Source organism: Xiphias gladius, chromosome 21 (genome assembly GCF_016859285.1).
Source record: "Xiphias gladius isolate SHS-SW01 ecotype Sanya breed wild chromosome 21, ASM1685928v1, whole genome shotgun sequence".
Taxonomy (NCBI): Eukaryota; Metazoa; Chordata; class Actinopteri; order Istiophoriformes; family Xiphiidae; genus Xiphias; species Xiphias gladius.
Window position 1 is genome coordinate 25,498,370 of NC_053420.1, and position 17,694 is coordinate 25,516,063.

The 17,694-nt window shown below is 43.2% G+C and overlaps 2 protein-coding genes across 3 annotated transcripts in view; both read left to right on the forward strand.

Annotated features, from left to right (window-relative positions):
• The first annotated feature begins 968 nt into the window (after positions 1-968).
• Positions 969-11,171, forward strand: sulf2a (sulfatase 2a). The gene is made up of 20 exons (XM_040115584.1): positions 969-1,167; positions 1,932-2,171; positions 2,280-2,431; positions 2,851-3,020; positions 4,612-4,762; positions 5,038-5,213; positions 5,353-5,481; positions 5,777-5,833; positions 5,955-6,084; positions 6,537-6,744; positions 7,197-7,455; positions 7,599-7,695; positions 7,817-7,911; positions 7,994-8,053; positions 8,145-8,311; positions 8,486-8,628; positions 8,826-8,934; positions 9,026-9,059; positions 9,630-9,683; positions 10,075-11,171. The coding sequence occupies exons 1-20, from the start codon at positions 969-971 to the stop codon at positions 10,103-10,105; spliced, it is 2,661 nt and encodes an 886-aa protein (XP_039971518.1). The 3' UTR covers positions 10,106-11,171.
• Positions 11,172-12,335: 1,164 nt separating this feature from the next.
• The window catches only part of arhgap46a (Rho GTPase activating protein 46a), a 31,382-nt gene continuing 26,023 nt past the window's right edge, over positions 12,336-17,694 (forward strand). For both annotated transcript variants that reach the window (XM_040115849.1, XM_040115850.1), the window contains exon 1: positions 12,336-12,514. In XM_040115849.1, the coding sequence (XP_039971783.1) occupies positions 12,501-12,514 (14 nt within the window). In that variant the 5' untranslated portion in view covers positions 12,336-12,500. The remainder of the gene's footprint in view (positions 12,515-17,694) is intronic.

The window sequence follows — 17,694 nt, forward strand, 5'->3', positions numbered from 1 at the left end:
TTTGTTTCTGCAGTCATTGTTCCTGGTGTTTCATAGTAAATGAAGCTTGTGCTTAGGACTAAAAAGGCAGGTAACTACTGCTGCCTTTTTGCAGGGGAGCATAATGAACAGTTGCCATGGTAAACTCAGAGGGGATATACTGTTAATGAGGAAGAGTTATTAGAGTGCTAATAGGATTGTAGTGTAATTTTGGTGAACTGCATGTAGAGATTGATTAAGAAAAAGCTCTGTTTAACATGTACTTGACTCTAATTGTTATGTTAAGCTTTCACAAGGAGAGTAGATTTTTTCAATTTTCTGTACATTTAGAGGCAGTGTGGCTCTATTGACCTTGGTGATATTGCTACAATTATTTCTCCTGCTTTCATTTTCACAGGTACTTTTCTGTTCAACAATGTGTGTCGACTTGGTAAAATGTGAAGTCGGTGTTATCTAAATCTTGAAAACTGGACTCCTTTATCGCTCTTCACATTGTCACTCTGCTCATTGACCCCATCTTCATTTTCTTCCTCTCCTCCTCTCTTCTTCTGTCTTTCTCCTTCACCTCTGCTCCCTACCCCTCCTCCCACCCCACCTCCCCTCCTCTCTTATATCCACCCTAACCATCTCAGGGGGAGGTGAGGCCTGAGCTGGCCCTGGGCCCAGGCCCATTAGCCCCAACCTGGCAGTCAAGTGCTCATCATCAGAGATCATTACACCCAGCCAATGACACCACTCTAATGCATCATTAATGATTGATTAACGAGCTGAGCTCTGCCCAAACGGGTGCATTTTTACGGAAGAGCACCCTGTAAGGGCTTTTCAAGGCTTACATCTTCTATTTTTTTACCATGTTTTGTCTGTGTCTTTGTGAGAGTATTTTATATTTAACAGTCTCGCTCTGTGTCTTGTCTGTCAGGTAGAGTGAGGGAGCTGCAGACTCCTGTGTGTGCAACGAAGAACTGAGGAGGTGACTGCAGGGTAGCGTGATGGCAGGGAGGGTGGTCTACGCCCCTCTCCCGCTTCTTCTGCTCCTTCTGGTCCTGGTGGGTGTGCTTCGCATGGCCCAGGGCTCTGGCTACCTGTCTGGATATCGCCTCAGGTCTCGCCTGCAGAGGGACCGGCACTTCCGCAACATCCGACCCAACATCATCCTGATCCTCACAGATGATCAGGACATAGAACTGGGTAAAACATTTTCCTCCATTAATCCTTTCCTCTGTGTGTTTTTACCGTGTGTTTGTGCATCTGTCTCTCTTTGTTTGCTTTGTGTCTATGTCCCATGGGTATGGATATACTCTCCATGTGTATCCGACGGCATCAGCACGGGAAAGTCAGCCTAAAGCTGCCTCTTGGCACCATAACAACTGGCCCACTCAAAGTCATGTGCTCCCCTTGCCAACCCCTCCATTGCTGGCATGAAATGAGGGCGGCCTATGGCTTCCATTGTCCGGGTGCCAAACCCTGGCCATCTCCCTACCCGCTTAAGTCCTTTAGCGGCGTATTGGACTGGAGTGGCTGCATAATGGCCTCGGTGACATCCTTTGTCCTCCTGTGATCGCTAGTGAGAAGACTCCCATTGAAAAGCAGGAATTTATGGTCAAGCATCTGTTTCCCCAAACAATCACCATCAGCCTGAAAAGCTTTTAGTACACAGGACTCCAAATGGGTTACACTTTACCAAAAAGATTTATCCCCTCATCTACTCCCCCCTTCCCTTCTTTTTCTCTCACCATGTCCATAATGGTTTTCGCCCCTCTTGCCCTATGTTTATATTTTTCACTCTTTACCCTCTCTTTTTTCCTTGATCTCTCACTCTTTTTTCCCTCTCCAACTACTTTATATCAATCTGCATCCCTTTCATTTCGATCCATGGCTTTGAATTTCCTCTCACCCACCTATCCCTTCGTACGACCCCCTACCCCTCTCTCTCTCCCACCGTTCTCTCCCAGGCTCAATGCAGGCCATGAACAAAACGAGGCACATCATGGAGAAGGGCGGCACGCATTTCTCAAACGCCTTCTCCACCACGCCCATGTGCTGCCCATCCCGCTCTTCCATCCTGACAGGGAAGTACGTGCACAACCACCACACCTACACCAACAACGAGAACTGCTCCTCACCCTCGTGGCAGGCCCACCACGAGCCGCACACTTTCGCTGTACACCTCAACAACTCTGGCTACAGAACAGGTGAACACTGCAATTCTGACCCAAGTGGCTGCACACACGTAGTTTAAGTTGAAAGTTTCGCAGAGTTGAGGACAACATTAACATACTGCTCGCCTGTTCCTCACACAGCCTTTTTTGGAAAGTATCTGAATGAGTACAATGGCTCCTATGTGCCCCCTGGCTGGAAGGAATGGGTAGCACTGGTGAAGAACTCACGCTTCTACAACTACACCCTCTGCAGGAACGGAGTACGAGAGAAACACAGCAGCAACTACTCAAAGGTACTAATGCATTCTTCTCTGCCTTAGAGTTAACATACTGTACCTACCTTTACAGAATGATTCCCTGCATGAAAGTAAAAATTAAACAAAATATTTTTAGATCACTTTTAAGCACTACTTTTAACACTACCCGTATGTTATAATCGCAAAATAGTTTTGGACTTAATTAGCTTCTTCCTTGGTGTAGGCAACCTGACACAATGTGGAAATACGGATTTTTTTCTTACTTAAAAAAACAATTTAAGGGGATTAAGATGAAAATCTGGGGTTAAAGACATAAACAGTATGATCAAATCCATTGTGGGTCATTATTTAGTTAGTAGATTTTGGGATTATTTTTTGACTCACACAATGTCAGTATTGGGCACCGACCCAGCACAGTAAGAGTGCCTGATGGACAATGTCTGCCTGCTCCACAGGACTACCTGACAGACATCATTACCAACGACAGCATCAACTACTTCCGTATGTCCAAGAGGATGTACCCTCACCGTCCTGTCATGATGGTCCTGAGCCACGTTGCTCCGCATGGTCCAGAGGACTCCGCTCCGCAGTACAGTTCTGCCTTCCCCAACGCATCACAGCACATGTAAGAATCACTGAGCCTCAAAGTGCTAAAACAAACAGAACACTGATATTATTAACCAAGCTGTGAGCCCTCAGATTGTTTTGGGATGCTTTATTATGATAAACTCACCTGCACAAATAAAGGGAAACAGTTTCAATAGCACTGCCTTTGCCTATTTGATGTAAACCGATTTGGTTTATGTGGGAAACAAAACCAAAACGGTAAATTTTTACATTTTCACATTCACAGCTATTTGCCTGCATGTGACTCATTCTAACATCCACACTCCCTTTCATTTGACCCAGAATGACACAAATTCCATAATCTCAGCCCGATCTTATCTTCCTCTGCCTGCAGAATGCTGTTGGCAGCTGAGCCCTCTCCGCCCTCTCCCTCTCCACAGCCAGTGTTTCACTCCAGTTTATTGGGCTCATGTGTTGTTCGCATTAGTGTTACCACCGTTATAAGCTCTACTAATTTGTACCATTTTGTCAGCCATGATCAAAGAGAGGCATGAATGATGTATGTTTAATGCATGGGTAATGATTTAGGGGCACACACACACACACACACACACACACACACACACACACACACACACACACATGCATACAACATTTAAACCTATGTCTTCCTGACAGTCCATGCTTCTGACTGGCTGTCTAGTGCTACTGTCTAATGGCAGACCTGTTGTTGGCCTCGAGGGACAGATCCGGGGCCAGTAATGAGACTGCAGTTTCTGCCCTGTCCCTCCACCCCCCTCACACCCTCCTCGTGCTTCATCCAATCCCTCCAGCGTCATTAACCTGTGCCACACAGGCTTTATACACTGAATATAGTGAAAATTCAGCCCCAGTGTCTGTACAAACTTTTAATTGTTCTTTCTCCATAAATTTGTTCTCCCTCGGGTGATGTTTTCTGAGCCAGCCTGCACTAGCTATTTTTCTCACTCCATCTACCTCTGCCGTTATCAACCACACGAAGAGAGAGAGAGAGGCAATAAAAGTCTGGAACTCCTCTGGTGATAAACCTTCTTCTTACCGTGGCACCTTGCAGACACATCTTCACACTACATTAGAGCTGCCACTGTGGACCAGGCTGTGTGAGACATTAGCATTTCTTGAAAGTCAAATCGATCCACTTTAAGCGTTAAATATATTTTCTTCTAGGATCTCATTACCTATTTAGCAGTGTTTATTCTCAAATAATTAAAGTTCCATATGGTTCGGAGTTAAATATTGATCAAAATGTGTGCTCTGGTTACAGGCCTATTGATTACAGTGCTTTGCATTTTACATGGATTAGCATTGTATAAACAGTTTTCTGGCTACTTTGGAAAGAAAAGGATAAAAGCAAGCAGATAACATTGCTGTTAATGCACAATGTAACTGTACACACATTGGTACATTTTCTGTAATCCTATTTACGGCAATAGAATATGGAAACTAAACATGTAGAGATGGAAAAAAACAACTGAATGCAAATGACACATACTGGAATGAGTCATCTTTTTTGCTATTTTCTCCTTCTTCGGAGTAAAAGAAGAAAAAAAAAATTAAATGTTAAGTATCGTGGTTTAGTTTGATGTTTTTCTATCTTCTCCCACTTTCAGAACCCCCAGCTACAACTACGCCCCTAACCCAGACAAGCACTGGATCCTACGCTACACAGGACCTATGAAGCCTGTCCACATGCAGTTCACTAACATGCTGCAGCGCAGGAGGATGCAGACCCTGCTGTCTGTTGATGACAGTGTGGAGAAGGTAGGTGGATCAGCAGGCAGATAGACATATGCTTAAACACATAAGCACACATACACAATTAAACACACCAGACACACTCAGATTTCATCTGACAGTCTCAAGTCCTAAGAGATCTGTGCTTGTTCTGACTGGGATTGTATAATGTATTCACTGACACACTTGGTAAATTGTTCAATCCCTTTTTCCTTGAAAATGGCACAGGAGGCTTGAGCTATCAAACATGAAGTGTAACTTTTTACACTGTGTAAGTGCTTGATGGATTATATTCTCTGTAGGTGTATAACATGTTGGTGGAGACGGGGGAAGTGGACAACACCTACCTCATTTACACCTCAGACCACGGCTACCATATCGGCCAGTTTGGTCTGGTCAAGGGCAAATCAATGCCTTATGAGTTTGACATCCGTGTCCCCTTCTATGTACGAGGACCTAATGTGGAGCACGGTGCCATGTGAGTGATTTAGACCATAATTTTTCTGTTACTCATTCAATATTCTGATATCTAGATGCTGAATAGTATATGCGAGATAAAGTGATCTTGTCTTGCAAATTACATTTAAAAATATCACTTTATTCCTGCTTCCCTGTAGTAATTCTCATATAGTGCTGAACATTGACTTGGCACCGACTCTGCTGGACATGGCTGGTGTTGATATCCCTGCAGAAATGGATGGCAAGTCTATCCTCAAGCTGATGGACACAGACAGGCCAGTCAATAGGTGAACACACTCATGAGCTATAATGCTCCCTATCTTGGCATTTAAAATGTCGCAGTTTAGGCAGATATGTACCAAGAAGTAATTTTCCAGGACTTCATTAAGTTCTGTTCTTGGTGTTTTCTTGGACATAATGAAACCTACAATCCAAATATAAACCGTTTTTTAAACACCACTCTCTGTTTAGTGCTGTAGAGGGATGGCATTTGAAAATGGACTGCATGTTTGTTCAGTGCAAATATCAGTGGTTTGACGAAATGTTTATTTTTTTTTTAATTTCTTTTTGCTAATTTTCCAGGTTCCAGTTAAGCAGGAAGGGCAAAACATGGAGAGATTCTTTCCTTGTGGAGAGAGGGTATGTTTTATTAATTGACGTTTTGCGGGACTCTCAATCTAGGCTTTGACTCCTGGTGACATCAGACTCCTTGTCTTTGGTTGGTTAAAAAAAAACTCCATGCGCTTTCCTGTTCTTTCAGGAAGCCTCCACACAAGAGAGCTGACGGGAAGGAAGTGGCCCAGGAGGAGAACTTCCTGCCAAAATACCAGCGGGTGAAGGACCTGTGTCAGAAAGCAGAGTACCAGACCTCCTGCCAGCAGCCAGGACAGGTATCTGACCTGCAGGAGCTAAAAAAGAGAAGTTATTAAAGTTTGAGAGTGTAGCTCATGTAGGCTGATAATTTTCAAACTGGTTAACAATTTACTGAGCATAATATGCAGTCATTGTGCTCTCAAGGTTCTATTTAACATCAAAGTCTCTTTTTTAATCCTTCAAAATTAAGTGCGCTGAGTATGACGTGTTTGCATATGTCTTTATGTGTTTAAAAAAAAACCTTATTTGTTAAGAAGTATGAATAAAAAGACCTATCCTATAAGAATATCGATCTGGAATATTTCGTTCATATAAGTTCCACAGAGTATCATCAGAGGTCTATGCACGGTAATTTGAGGACAACCGCATAAATAACATTTGTAAATAAAGGGTTTTTGTGCATCAAAACCAATGCTGTGCTATAGCCTGAAGTCCCATTACCATCATATTTCCCTCTGCTTTGTGTCAGAAATGGCAGTGTGTGGAGGACCCGACTGGCAAGCTGAGGCTGTATAAGTGCAAGGGCATGGCTAGTCTCTATGCCCCACGTATGCAGGCTCTGATGGCCAGCGGTGCCTCCCAGCTGTCTCTCACATCCAACTCAGACAGCTGTAACTGTGCTGATGTGGGCGTCAAAACATCAATCCTGAAGAGGAAGAGGCTGCTCACCAAGAAGAGTAAGTTCCTCCTGTCACTCACGTGTGCCATTGTTCTGGTAGTTATTAATAGATGTAAAATTGTTCGGAAAGACACTTGTGCTTTACTTTGAAATGTCCTTGCAGTTGTCTACAAAGCCTTGCCAAACAGGACAATTAATCTCAAGCTAAAATAGCCTGCTTTTGAAGTACTCATGAGAGGAGAAGGATGTGTCTGTGCTGCCATCAAGTGGTGTACTAGAGTAGACAAGTGGGCCTTTAATCACGGGCCTCGAAAGAAACAAACACAAAACCTTGTAAATTATTCATGAAATATTATACCAGTTGTGTGAAACACTAATGCATATCATCATTATTTTTTGTCATGTGTCGGTCTTCACTTGTCGACATCATCATAAATCCTAATCTGCAGTGTCAAAAACACACCCCTCTTTTTCCATCTTATTCAGATTCCTCTGTCTCGTCTTATTCAGAGATGAAATCCAGTAAGAGTGTCTCCAAGAAGCGCTGGGCTCGTTCTGTATCATTTGAGCTGGATGGAGACCTGTACGCCGTGGACCTGGAGGAGGGCTACCGGCCCCTGGGGTACAGGAACAGCAGCGGGACCAGAGACAGGAGGAGAGGGGTGGGGAATGAGGAGGACAATGAAGAGTTCAGCGGTATGGGAGTCACAGCCAAACCCACCACCAGCAGCAGACTCACACCACCTGCTGCTCTTAAAGTCACTTACAGGTGTGTGTGTGTGTGTGTTTGTACATCTGTCTGCACTGATATGTAATGTTTAAGGTTAAAAAGGAGAGAAATACATTTTTAGGGAATAGTTGAGACTGTACATGGATGATTTTTAGACTAATATGTTCTTTTGTTTCCTGCAGGTGCTCCATTCTTATGAATGACACAGTAAAGTGTGACGGAGGACTCTACAAGTCCCTTCAAGCATGGAAAGACCATAAACTACACATAGAGCATGAGGTACTGATACATTCTTTTCCTTGTTAAATCTACCCCCTTAAAACCCATTTCAGAGGTTGTTAGTAGACTGTGGTGTGTTATGAGGTCTGTGTGACTGTGTGTTTGTTCCTGTTGCGTTTAGATTGAAACGCTGCAGACCAAAATCAAGAACCTGCGTGAGGTCAAAGGTCACCTGAAAAAGGTGCGGCCTGAGGAATGTCAGTGTACCACTCCCAGGTGAGAATTCATCAGGACCACACTGTCACCAGCAGCACAGTGATACAATCATATGTTTGACAGCTGTCTTTTGTCTTGTCAGTTATCTCCTGAAGAATAAAGAGACTTTCAGGCTAAATGCAGGACGCATGCACTCACTTCGGTAAGAATTTACATAATGTGACAATAATAAATGATTGATTTCTATTTCCTCTCGCAGTCTCACTCTATTAAATGGTTTTTGTTCTCATCAGAATGCCGTCCAAGCAGAAAAGTCAATGGCTGCAGAAGGAACAGAAGCGCAGAAAGAAACTACGTAAATTCCTCAAAAGGCTCCAGAACAATGACACCTGCAGCATGCCTGGCCTCACCTGCTTCACCCACGACAACCATCACTGGCAGACTGCCCCCTTTTGGACAAGTGAGGGATGACCTGGTTGTAGAAAGTGAATTAAAGAATATTGTTTTGGAACTCTTTATATTTTCCAGAGCAGATCTGATGAAAAAAGTATTTGTGGAACCCCGTTGTAATATCCGCTGTTTTCCACTCTCACCCCTCCCATTGTCACCATCTCCCTCTTCCTCCCTCCCTCAGTGGGTCCATTCTGTGCATGCACCAGTGCCAACAACAACACCTACTGGTGCCTCAGGACCATCAATGACACACACAACTTCCTGTTCTGTGAATTTGCTACCGGTTTCCTGGAGTATTTTGACCTCAACACTGACCCATACCAGGTATGTCATTTGTACAGACACACATATAATGGCAGCTACATAAATAATCAACAAATAATAACTATAAAATTATCCCCCCAACATTATTTATAGTGCATTGCCGTGAGCACATGGGGCACAGATTTTCCAAAGTTTTCCACAGATTTTCCAGAGTTTCCAAAGCCCTCATTGACATGGTGTCCTTATTATTCCTGTAGCTGATAAATGCTGTGAGCACCCTCGACCGCAACGTTCTGAATTCAATGCATCAACAGCTCATGGACTTACGAGGCTGCAAGGGACATAAGCAATGCAACCCGGAGAAGGGTGAGTAAAAAGCCTCTAAGGCAAACATGATTGATTACAGTTTCTCCAGTAATTTCAGACTGAGACTAATGTTACTTCCACTCCCTTTCAGGGGGAAAGGAGCGAAGCTACTTCAGTGAATACAGGTATTTTTTTTCTTCCTCTTACAGCGCAGCCGAATACTTTTGCAGCACTGCAGATGGAATACATGTTACAATATGCATTCAGAGATGTTACAGCCTCCCTAGTGAGTCTTTGGTTATGTTTTTTGCTCATTGTGAGTCATGTGGGGAGTCAAGCAAATGAAACACAGTGATGTTGTGCTGAAATTGAACCTTTTCAAACCACCATGGTTTCTGATGATCAAATGATCAAAGCCTTTTCAGCATGCAGAAGCAGAAACCAAAGAGGGCCAAAATACAAGCCTGTTTTTCAGCTTCTGCTGTTCCCTTTTTGTAATGACACCTAATTGCTTGTCTCTGTTTTGCGTGTGGGGGTGTATGTGTGTGTGTGTGTGAGCTTGCTTGTGTGTGCGCACGCATGTATGTGTGTGCATCTGTGTGTGTGTGTGTGTGTGTGTGTGTGTGTGTGTGTGTGTGTGTGTGTGTGTGTGTGTGTGTGTGTGTGTGTGTGTGTTTTGTGTGTATATACCTGTGTGTTTGTCTCCATGCACATGCATTTGCCCTGCACGTGTTTACGTGCTGTGCATGCCTCAGACCAGTTCATCGTCGAAAGAGGCCAAAAGTGAAGAAGCCTTCCTCCAAATCGCTGTGAGTTTGTCATAACCCATCTGTTCCTCTGTAGTCAGCCAAGCTCTACTCCTATCTCTATTCAGATTTTTTTAGTTTGTTCAGATAACCCACCTGCATGCTCCCCTCTCTCCTATTTACTATAGTTCTGTACTCCTCCAATTACAGTAACTCTCATTTACCTGCATTGCAAAGCTGCACCATCTTCTTTTTCATTCACTCACTCAAGTCAAATTCAATAAAGCAATGCAGATGGGAAATTGTGTCGCTATGTTGTGTTCTCAGTCCTGTTATTGTCATTTCTTACTTTTCCTCGCAGTGTGGGTAGGAACAGACCACAACTGGAGCCAAGGTTTCCAGTGAATGACTCAAGTGGCATATTTAACTCACAGTATTTGTTTCCCCTGCACAGAGGGCAGATTTGGGAAGGGTGGGTTGGTTAACCACCTGCATCCCACAACCAGTCACATCGGCCTCCTCCAGCACAGGAAGGAGAAGGGGGAGTGCAGGCAAACCCAAGGACCTTGACCACACTTCGATGGACCATAACTTGAGATACTTCTCCTCTCTATTTTGGGTTTTTATTTTTGAGAGAGCGGCTCTCTGTAGCCCCCACCCAGACAGAGGAGATGCTGAGACTGAGAGGAAGCTTAAAGACTCTCCAATTGTCAGTTCTACCTTTGCACACATTTATGCCCATTTACATCCTCTGTTACCCCCAGCTGTCAGGACCGTTTACATCAACAAGATGCTCTGAATCGGCTGGGACAGTTTGGTATCCACAGGCCATTAAGTCTAACAGTGCTTCTTGTAGAAAATATATATCAGCTTTAATCAGCTTTCTTTCATGTCATACTGTATGGGACTAGGTGGAAACATGGTGAGTTACAGGTTAACTCTGCTGCTACGTAATGATGTCATGGCCTCATGATGTCTCTGTGGCACTTCCTAAATTGTTAGTGCTTGGAGTCACTACAAGACATATTTTCTTTCTCTGCACCAATGTGTCTGCACATGGAAGTGGTATGGACTTTTAAACAACCGACTGTAACTAGTTCTTTGCCATAATCTTTTGTATACTAGTTGATTTTAACGCCGATGAATGTCCTTTATGAAGCATCATCTTCCTCAAAGCTGTGAGATGTGAGGTGACTACAGTTTGCCTGCCTTGATCCAACCACATACAGTGTCAGACGCACCTCGATCAACACTACACTAACCTCTATCACACAATAATACAATCCAAACCTCCAGAATATTTGACCACTGGAAGAACGCGTCATTAGTGAATGCCATTTTACTCCCTTGTATTATCAGTACCACACTGTAGAAGTCTCCAAATAGTTTGTTGAGCTTGCTATACATGGTGCTACAGGATAACAATCCAGAAGTAAAATCTTGCTGTACAGTACAGTATGTATTTGAATGTATGTTGTGCAATTAATATAAATGTTTACAATATTTTTTATAATACTGAAGAGGCAGACCTCATTGTATGATATGAGTTGACAACATGAACTTATAGGGATAAATGTAGCTTGAGAAATTTCATTGCCCTCAATATGTATGTTTGTCCTTTCCTAATTTACATCGGAAAAGCACTTAAAGGGTTCACTGTGAAGAGATGCCATGTACATTTAATGGATATATAGTTTACTCTGTGCCAGAGGGAAAACACAACAGTGTAATACTTATTGATGTGAATTTTAGCTACCTGCTTTTGTTAGCTTGTTTGTTTGTTTTTGGGTTTTGTTTCGTTGTTTTTTGTTTGTTTGTTTGTTTGTTTTTCTTTTTCTTTTTTAGCAAACATTTCCATAGACCTGAGTGCTGGTAGTAATTGTGAATAAAGTGTTGTTTGACGATAAAGATGAGGGGACTTTTATTATGACACTACATGTTGGTTTACTCGTGCTCCTGTCCAGCAGGTGTCTCTGTCTGCTTGTCCACAGGTTGGCGCCGGGGTTACGTGGTACCTACAGCTCCACTACAGTTGCTAAATAGTGGAAAGACAGGTTGTTATCGCGTTGGAAGACATAGTTAAGGTCTTCAGCTTTGAGAATACAGTCAAGTGAGAATACGTTGCAACATGACCGTGTCATATCTGTCGTATAGAAAATATGAAAACAACAATCAGAAGGTATCTCTCATGTCGCTTAGAAACATTTCCACAATGCGGCTTTAGCCGAGGCCTAAAATTCAAGCTAAAATCTGGTCTAAGTTTGCTATTTGAATAGCACGTCTCTCACAATTAAAAACAAGTAAACACGTTTTTGTTTTTTTGTTTTTTAAACTGCCTTTTTTGTTGTTGTTGTAACAACCATGATAAATAAACCGTCAAAACTACGCGTAAAAAAACAAGTCCATGCAGTTATCTTCATTCACAGAACACAGCCCCCGTGGCCCAGAAGTTATTTATTTTTGCCCCAGCAGAGGAAAGGTTGGCACCCGAGGGCCGCGATGTTCCATGAGAGCCCGGTGTGATAGTTCTGGTCGCATGACTTTGACAATTTGTCACTGTGCTTTGTTCCGCCAACTGAGCCGCTAAATGTTTTGATTGTGGTGTGGCTCCTACCCTTCCCAGCCAGCTAGTCGTGGGGGTGTGGGGAAGAACGGGTCGGGTCGGGTGTGGATGGGGTGAGGGGTGCAGACTGGATGACCCCCACACCAACCTATGACTCACGTGCAGAGGCGGAGACTCCATGTCGGATTCACCACCGGAGGACCGTCCCGTTGCCTCACTACTCGGACCGCTCTGCGCTCAGAAAGCTAACCTTAACCCCGATACCAACACTGCATCGTTTCCCCGTTGTGTACGCCTTGTTTACAATGTGAAGAAAAATGGCCGGGACAAGGTAAGTTAACCATATCTTTAATTTCCAAGCAGTACAGAGTTTAAGCGGAGAAAGTTTTAACAACTGAGGCTCGGTTGCCTCGCTTTCACCCCGCCGCCGACAGCTTCCAGAGGGCAGACAGTGAACAAGACCACGCCACTCACTGCACAGTCGTATTGTCTAAGTACCTAACAGTGTTTGTAGGTACTTTTAAAGTGTAAATGTTAGCTCGGGTTTGCGAAAACGAAATACACGAATTGAGAAAATTCAGTAATGTGAAGAGAGTAGTTTGAAATTGATTTTTTTTTTAAAAACTGAAATTCAAATTGTATGTTGCTATTTTATTTACGGTACATAAACGTTGGAAAGTTATTAACAGTACGAGCTATTTTGTAGCTTGTTGGCAAGTAACTGAGGAAAACTATGAGAGAAGTTTGGCACTTAAAGTTGCCTTTATTTACTGTTTGTAGTAGAGTCAATTCAGCTAAAGTTGTTGGGGAGACTGAGCCTACTGTCCTCGTTTTTCTACCATCACCAACCTCGTCTTTTGATTTTTTTTTCCTAAACTGATCCACAAAGTCTTTGCTGTGGTTGGTTAAAACACCAATAACCTAAAGGGAAGGCAAATGTTCCACAGCCCATTTGTTTCTCACATTTTTACTGGTAGAACTGGGGCTCGTAGCTTTAGCTCCTGGTTTGATCTGCACATGTTGGATTTCTTAAGCATCTGCTTTGACTGCAGATGTGCATTAAAATTTCGTTTAGCTTTCATCCGTTGCTTGAGACAGATGGTTTGTTTTATCCAGTCTATTTATCCCACTGTATAGGCTAAGTTACCGTGGTTCCTTTCAAATTTTCTCCTCAACTGTTTTGATACACATATTTCCAATGGAGGCTTTTTAGTGCTATGACTTTACAGAGTTAGGACTTCATGGCTGAAGCTGAAGCTGATGTTTCAGTATTCCTCCTCCTATGTGTTGGCCTTCTGTTAAATACTGTGCCATGTACACTGTCAACAAGCTGCCCAGTCAGGTGTCATGTTTATGGCCTGAAGCTGTTAGTTGGGCACACCGCGCCAATCTGACTTCCTGGGTGCGGCAGCCTCACCGTCTCCCTGCCCAGCTAGAGCTCATCTGATGAGTGTTGTTGCATTTACGTGTTGTTGGTTTCTGCAGACATGTTAACTTCTCTATCTGTTCGGCATTACAACTTTATCTCTATCGCAACATCCTCGTCTGTCTATTGTCTGCTACATCACAGACTGAGAAGGCAGGATGGTGGGACAAGACAATGGCCCATTTGGTATTTCTGCCTCCTAAAACTTGTCTTTCGTTCATTTGGGCTTCTCAGTGTGTGGAGCTGACCCTACAATAGGATGTCGCTCACTGTTTGTCCTACTTGCTCACAACAATAAGCAGACAAAAGAGAGCAAACTATGCGTCCCTCTAACAAGATAAATCAAAATTGGGTCTTTTGACAAAGACAGGGCAGGATGTCCATCCTATAGAGGATTTGACAATAGACTTGATTGTTTGCCTTTTGAGAGGAAGTGATTTTGAAACTTGTGCTCCAGTGACAATGTCTTGTTATTGTTTGTGATATGTTAATATTATATTGACTATGATTGGGCTTTTTGGAGGGGGGAGTCTTTTTACACATCCAACTTCAAATCATGTTTTCTTGTTTTCATCCTCTTCTTTACTGTTTTCTGTACTGTAATCGTGGTCACATCCCTGTGAATAAGTGTTCTTAATGCTCCACACACACTTTTCATCTGAAACAGTAATGAGGTTAAGGTGATTTGCCCAGACACATTTATCCCTACCTGTACAACCGCTGACATTTCCCTTTGTGACGATTGGGCTGGGTTAAACTTGATAAGAGTGCTGATCATCACTCACTAGCATTGCAGAGGATAATAACTAGTAGGATGGTACAAGGAAGGAGAGGCTGTAAGGATGAATGAGTCCTCTGCTTCAAAAGAGTTGAACAAAGTTTATATAATAATAGTGAGCTGTCACAGAGCAAAATTTAGATGGGCTCTGTACAGACATATTACACTCAGAAATCGAACATTGAAACAAAGGGATGAAATGTAGTGAAAGGCTAGCAAGAAAAGAATGTTTTCGCCTCTGAAATGCACCATCATATTTGTCTCCGTCTAGCACCACCCAGAGCTCTGTTGTTATTAGGAAAATATTAATCTGTCCTTGCACAGTGATCCCTTGTGATGGCCTCTTAGATTATAATCCACCCCACTACTCCTCCTCGGGTCTCACAGACCCTGCATTAAGATCTTCACCAAGCTGCTCAGCATTTCTAATCCTGGAGAGCCTGCCGTCTGCACCTTCACTTCCTCTAGAGGACAGTCCGGACGTGTCTTTCCTGTGGTGCTCCTTGGCCAGCCCCCCACCCCACACACACACACACACACACACACACACACACCCTGTAACTCAGCTCTGGGATTAGTCTCTGGCCTTGTTTGTCATGTCAGCAGGGGAGGATTTCGGGGGGGGGGGTCCAACTCAAAATGAAGCTACTAACAGCTACTGGTGGTAGTCCGGCTGGTCAGATACTGATGAAAAATGTTGTTTTGGCAGCACACAGATGGCAGAGATTGAATGCTTGTGTTTATTTTGAAAGGGCTGTGCAGAACATGTTTTCATTTATAACATATATGACCCTGAATTATATGCAACAATAAAATTTGGACAATGAACGCTTAGGTTAATTAAGCAAAATTACATCTTAAAAGGTTCATAAATATCTCTTGTTTGGACAAGTGACCTCATTGTTCCAACTCTGACAGCTGGTGTAATGGACAGAAAGGCTGGCCTGTATGTGGTTAACACCCTGATCCCATCATGAGCCTCTCCTGCATATGTTCACTCTTGTCCAGAGTCTTTTCTGACCTGAAAAGTCCCCACATGCTCTTCAACTATGGGCAAGGGGTGGATTTTAAGAAGGACAGGGACTTCTGTTTGGTCAGGCTTACCCCTATAAAAGGGAATTTATTGAGCCTGTTGCTGAGCAGTGTCTCAGACAGAAAGTGACTGTTCAGCAGAGCAGTAAGGGGGCCGGAAGTTCCCAGCATTTTTTCAGAAAGTTGCAATATTCGTGGGAGAAGGAAGGATGGTGGGACAAGACAATACTCTCCATACAGAAATCACAGAGCGCTGCTTCTCTGCAGTTAGTTTTGTGGGTGGATTACGGCGAGGGTATTTGAAGTAACATTCAAGGTTGCCAACACATAAATGTTCTTCTGGATCCGGTGGCGAGGTAGGCACTTTTATTTAACATCTCATGAACAATTAGTTTGTTGCAGAAGGGGTAAACATTTTGGCAGTTACAGGGAATTAATTCACTTGGCCCATGTAAAATCGCTAGTTGGAAAGCAGCATGGGAAAGACTGGACTTGCTAAAGGTTGCTGAACAAACTTGTGAGATCCGGTCTAATCCAGTGCCCGTGGAGAAGAGAAACTGTCTCTAGTTCTGGATTAGGGCAGCTGTTGAAGGAGGTCACCACAGACCCTGTATGAATGTCCCAAGCTCCTCCCTGGTCCGTCTCTGATTGGCTGGGCTTGCCTGTGTGGAGGCAACACAGAGAGTTCTCGTTGAATGAAATCTGCCTGTTGATCTGACAATAGTCTGCATTGTTTTATACCATCACAGGCTTCAGAATAGGGTGCATTTCGAAGGCTTTGTAATGCATGTGACCGCGAGTCCTCACAGGACATTTTTGTCAACTAGGTAACCTTTTTTTTTCCTATTCCCACAGAGCCCACAGATTTATCTATAACAATAAACTGTTGGCAACTGCAGCAAAGAGGAATATTTATCTGACTTCTCAATCAAACAGTGTGTTCATGTGCTTGTCTTTCACAAGCAAGATATCAACACAGTCTTTTTTATTCTTTTGTGCTGCTTTTTTTTTTTTTTTTTTTTTAAACCACACCATAGTTTTAAAATAGACCCCATTTCCAGCAGTGGCACACATTGCTATAGGCCTAGCATATAGAACATAGACCAGACCATCTGGTCCTTGCAGCTTTAGGTGTGTGCAGTCATTCTAGTGACTCAGAACTGCCAATCACGCTGTTCTCAGGCAATAATAGACAAGGCGGAAGAGTTCACTGGAAGTATATTTACTCATCCTCATTGAGTGATGATGACATTTCCCTGTAGATTTCCTGAAGGATAATTATTGTGCTTGAGTTTACTGAAATTGGCAGAAATGCAGCACTGGCCCTAAAGGTGGTAAATCAGTTGCTTGATTTTTCTTCACCCTTACTTCTGCAGCAAGAGAGAGAGAGAGAGAGAAACTGCAACAGTTTCGTTTTACATATGCGCAAATCCTGGGACTGTGCAGTATCTTTACTGTTTTTTTTTTCAGTTCACCTCTGTCCAAACTAAACTGTCACATCCATTACCGACAGCTTGTAAGTATCTTATCCATGCAGGCCTTTTTTAGGTGAATTGGATGACCGGGTGAGCTCAGGAGTCTCCCCCTCTGTTCATCTTTATTCTGCCATCCTAGCTTTGTACTCTCTGCCAGGCATGTGGCTGCCCGGCTGTTTGGTTTTAAAGTGCTTTACCTCTCTTCCCCTCCTTAGCAACCTACCGCCATAATGCCTGGGTCGGCTCACATGAGTCTGGCCCCATCATGCTTGACATGTCTTGCCATGAAAGACGACCCTGGACTCGTTTGGCAATGTCAGCACACGAAGAGTGACGAATGGACAGTGACAACTGCTACTGAGGGGTGGGTGGAAAAGAGGAAAGGGGAAAAGTGGAAAAGTGGGAGGATAGAGAGAATAGGTATGAACCTGTTTGAGGCCATGTCCTCATTAATGTAGTTCAATTTGAAAACTCTGATTAAGTCTCCATAGTGTTTTTTCTATCCATGTTAAAATTCAAAAATTTAATTTTTGTCAGCTCCAACTCTCGCCATGATAACTTATTTTGATTCAACATAGCCAAACACACATACTTAATTGTTGTCAATGATTCTATTGTCGGAAAATGGCCACTGTATAAAAGTATATATTTTTTTAATACGTCATAAATTCTGCTTGCTAAAAGGATAATGGTCATTCCAGGTTGAGACCTTTTGAGACTGTTGTCTGACAACACAAACATAATATATCAATGAAAAAACTGTTGTGTGATTGGATGTATGGAAACACACAAAAAAGCTG

What these genes read in the sequence shown, in the direction of transcription:
- sulf2a (XM_040115584.1), top strand. Translation starts at nt 969, where the DNA reads ATGGCAGGGAGGGTGGTCTACGCCCCTCTCCCGCTTCTTCTGCTCCTT. An exon ending in TGTCAGTGTACCACTCCCAG is followed by an intron (nt 7,912 to 7,993) that starts GTGAGAATTCAT and finishes TTGTCTTGTCAG; the next exon opens with TTATCTCCTGAAGAATAAAG. An exon ending in GACTGCCCCCTTTTGGACAA is followed by an intron (nt 8,312 to 8,485) that starts GTGAGGGATGAC and finishes TCCCTCCCTCAG; the next exon opens with TGGGTCCATTCTGTGCATGC.